This window comes from Gekko japonicus, unplaced genomic scaffold (genome assembly GCF_001447785.1).
Source record: "Gekko japonicus isolate JY-2015 unplaced genomic scaffold, Gekko_japonicus_V1.1 scaffold1421, whole genome shotgun sequence".
NCBI classification, from domain to species: Eukaryota; Metazoa; Chordata; class Lepidosauria; order Squamata; family Gekkonidae; genus Gekko; species Gekko japonicus.
In genome coordinates, this window is record NW_015170928.1 from 437,638 (window position 1) to 440,811 (window position 3,174).

The 3,174-nt window shown below is 45.4% G+C and overlaps 1 protein-coding gene across 1 annotated transcript in view; it reads left to right on the forward strand.

The window, feature by feature from the left end:
- Window positions 1–2,511: 2,511 nt before the first annotated feature.
- The window catches only part of REXO1 (REX1, RNA exonuclease 1 homolog), a gene marked incomplete at its 3' end in the record, with an annotated part of 50,421 nt that continues 49,758 nt past the window's right edge, over window positions 2,512–3,174 (forward strand). The window contains exon 1 of the mRNA XM_015418818.1: window positions 2,512–2,536. Within this exon, the coding sequence (XP_015274304.1) occupies window positions 2,512–2,536 (25 nt within the window). The remainder of the gene's footprint in view (window positions 2,537–3,174) is intronic.

Here is a 3,174-nt window from a genome sequence, read left to right on the forward strand (position 1 = left end):
CCCCCTCGCCTCGGAATATCTGTTTTCACTGCATTGCCTTGGATCTTAGTTTCTGCATTGGCTAGTATCAGCTTGCCATCTATTTTGTTTTCCACACTAGCTCCTGCATTGGTATGCAGATTTTCCTGTGTCAGTACTTGCCTTAGGGGTCATTAGCCATGGTCAGCTGATAAATACAGAGGGGGAAATAGGGGCAGGGGCACTTACAGAGATCAATGAAGCCCTGTCAAGTTGACTGCTTATGGTTCCCTTTGAATCGGTGGAAGGAAAAGGTGTTGCTCAAAACCACAATGGCCGTAGTGACTGCAAAGCCACCGCTGCAAGGCCCTAAATCTATGCAGAAGGTACCCTAAAACCCGATGAACAAAGAAAGTGTTTCAGCATGCAGTGTAGATCTATGCAGAAGGTACCCTAAAACCCGATGAACAAAGAAAGTGAAAGCAGCATGCAGTGTAGAGGGAGATGTGGAAAAACTGCAAGGAAACAGGTGGGTGCAGAATCAGCCCATGACTGAGAGGTGAAATGTTAGAGGTTTACAAAATTATGCATAGGATAGAGAAGGCAGAAAAAGAACTACTTTTCTCCCTTTCTCACAATACCAGAACTCGTGGGCACTCCATGAAATGAATGAGCAGTAGGCTTAGAACAGATAAAAGGAAGTACTTTTTCACCCAAAAACTGATTAACATGTGGGATTCACTGCTGCAGGAAGTAGTGGCAGCTCCAAGCACAGACAGCTTCAAGAGGGGCTTGGATAAACATATGAAGCAGAGGTCCATCAGTGCCTCTTAGCCACAAGGCAGGGCTATTTTTGGGCAGGGACGCACAGTAACGGAGTTCCGGCTGGCTTCAGAGTTGGCCACGCCCACTACAGCCAAAACCTCTTCATGCGTGGCTACAGAGGGAAGGCCTGGAGAGCAACTCCCCCTGGCGACTCCGAGGCGGGTGGGCCAGCAGGGGCCCCTGGAAGGATTGGGGAGGCATTTAAATGCCTCCCCATGCCTTCCCCAAGGCCTGTCTTACTATTTCATTCTATTTTAGCCTTAACAAAATACTACTTTGCTGTTGCTTTGGGGTTATGTCTAAAGAGGTTACTTCTTAAAAAGGCATTTTGTGGGGCGGGAGGGGCAGGTGTTTGTATTACGTTTTTAATATTCCATGCTTGCCCTGGTCTTATCCTGCTGATGATACGTGAGAGACTAAGCTTCGTCCCACAGGTGCTCACAAGCAGTTGAGTCGTTGTGCCATTTTTAATCCCTGGTTCAAAGAGTGAAACCCGTGGGAAGGTATTTTTAAGTAACTTTCGAGTTGTGTTTTCAGTTACAGTTTCTTACATTTCTAGAACTTCGAGCGCCACCTAAGCAGACTCCTGATTGCGCCCACTCTTAAATGTCGCGGTATCTGGGGGTAGGCTTTTCTTCTTTTGAAGATCTCTTTCCAGCCTCTTCACCTTTGAGGTTTTCAAATGAGTTTACAGGTTGTTTTCAGGCTAATTCTGAACCTGGCTTCAGACCGCGGATCAGAAAACCTGTTTGTTGGGGCCAGGTACAGAAAGGGAGCTGTTTCTACAGATCTGGGGGGAACCCACAGATGATTTGCAGGCAAATCTTAATTTTTTTTAAAGATTTAAAAAATGGGATAAAATGATTTTTAAAAATGCCTAGGTAATCCCAAACGGGTGCTGCGGTTTCATTTTGAACCCTCAGCTCCCCTCGCGCCCATGTCCTTAGAGGGAAGGGATGTAGGGGAGTGGGCTCTTTGACAAAAGGTTGCAGGGGTCTCTTTTACCTGGGTTCTCTAACCAGGTCAGGAGGAGTAACACGGGCTGGGAGACACTCGGCAGCATTTGAGCTGCTGTTACCCAAGATTCCGGGAATTGCACTTTTAAGAACAGCTGTTTGGTAGTGCTTTCCAGAAGTTTGTAGCCCTGCTTTTGGGTGCTGTGGGCTGCGTATCCTTACAGGGGGCACCTCTAAGACAGATCTAACGGAGCTGCTCACTTGCCAAGAGATCCAAGTGGCTTTCTCTGCCACCGCCTCCTTTGTCTTTTCAGCCTACGTTGGGCCACCCGGGCTTTGTTAGCTAAACTTCCTTCTTTCCTCTTCCAGTAGCCCTGCTGTGGTTTTATCTTTAGCAGCTGTCCCCACCGTCAAGAGTTCTCCCAATCCCAGTTCAGCCTACGATGAACTTCCTCCTCCTCCTCTTACCTTGGGAGATTCAGTCTTTTGACAGTGACCCTTGGTGGTGGTTCCTTGTTTGTGAAACTCCCTGCCCTTTGAGATTCTCTTGGCATGCCTCACCTTTATCAGTCTGGAGGTGCTAGTGAAGACCTGGCTTGACCCTTGCTGCTTTTGGCCAAGTGAACATGGCTAATTGGGTCATGCCTGTGTCTGCTTTGGCGCTGGGACTCCTTTAGGAAGAATGATCGAGATCTAGCCACCTGTACCACTCTCATCAATCAGCTGTTCATCAGTACGACCTAACCTTGCATTAAAATCACCGGCAATAGTTATGGCGGACGAAGGAAACATGCCTGGTATGTGACAAACATATCCTCCCAACTCTTCCCGAGCATTTTTGATATCAGACTGTTTCGTAAAAGGTTGGCTATACACATTAACACAAATTATCTTAAAATTAGAAAATGGGAAGATTGGTTAAAAATGTGGAAATCTATAAAATATATGAGAGCAGCAAGTTATAGGGAAAATGTCTTCAAATTTTTTCATAGATGGTATTGGCCACCGGAAAGGATAGCAAAATGTTATTCAAACTGTTCTAATATCTGTTGGAAGTGTAAATCAAATGTGGGAACATTCTATCATATGTGGTGGCGTTGTATAAAAATTCAGAAATATTGGAAATCTATACAAAAAATAATAGAGGAAGTAGTAAATGTTAAGCTTGAGTTGGTGCCTGAAATATATTTATTAAATATTCTGCCAGAATTGCTTACTTATAATGAAAAATATGTAATATCATACACGGGGTCATTTCGTAGAAAAAGAGATGCAGGAGCTCATTAGCATAACTCATTTGCATATGTCAGAAGGCAGCACCCACCGCTCAGGCTCCACTGGACTGTTTTGGATTGCTAGCTATTGGGGGGGGGGATGTGCAGATCTGTCCTCGCAGAGGAGGGAGAGCTTGTACCTGAATAAAACTTGGTCTTTA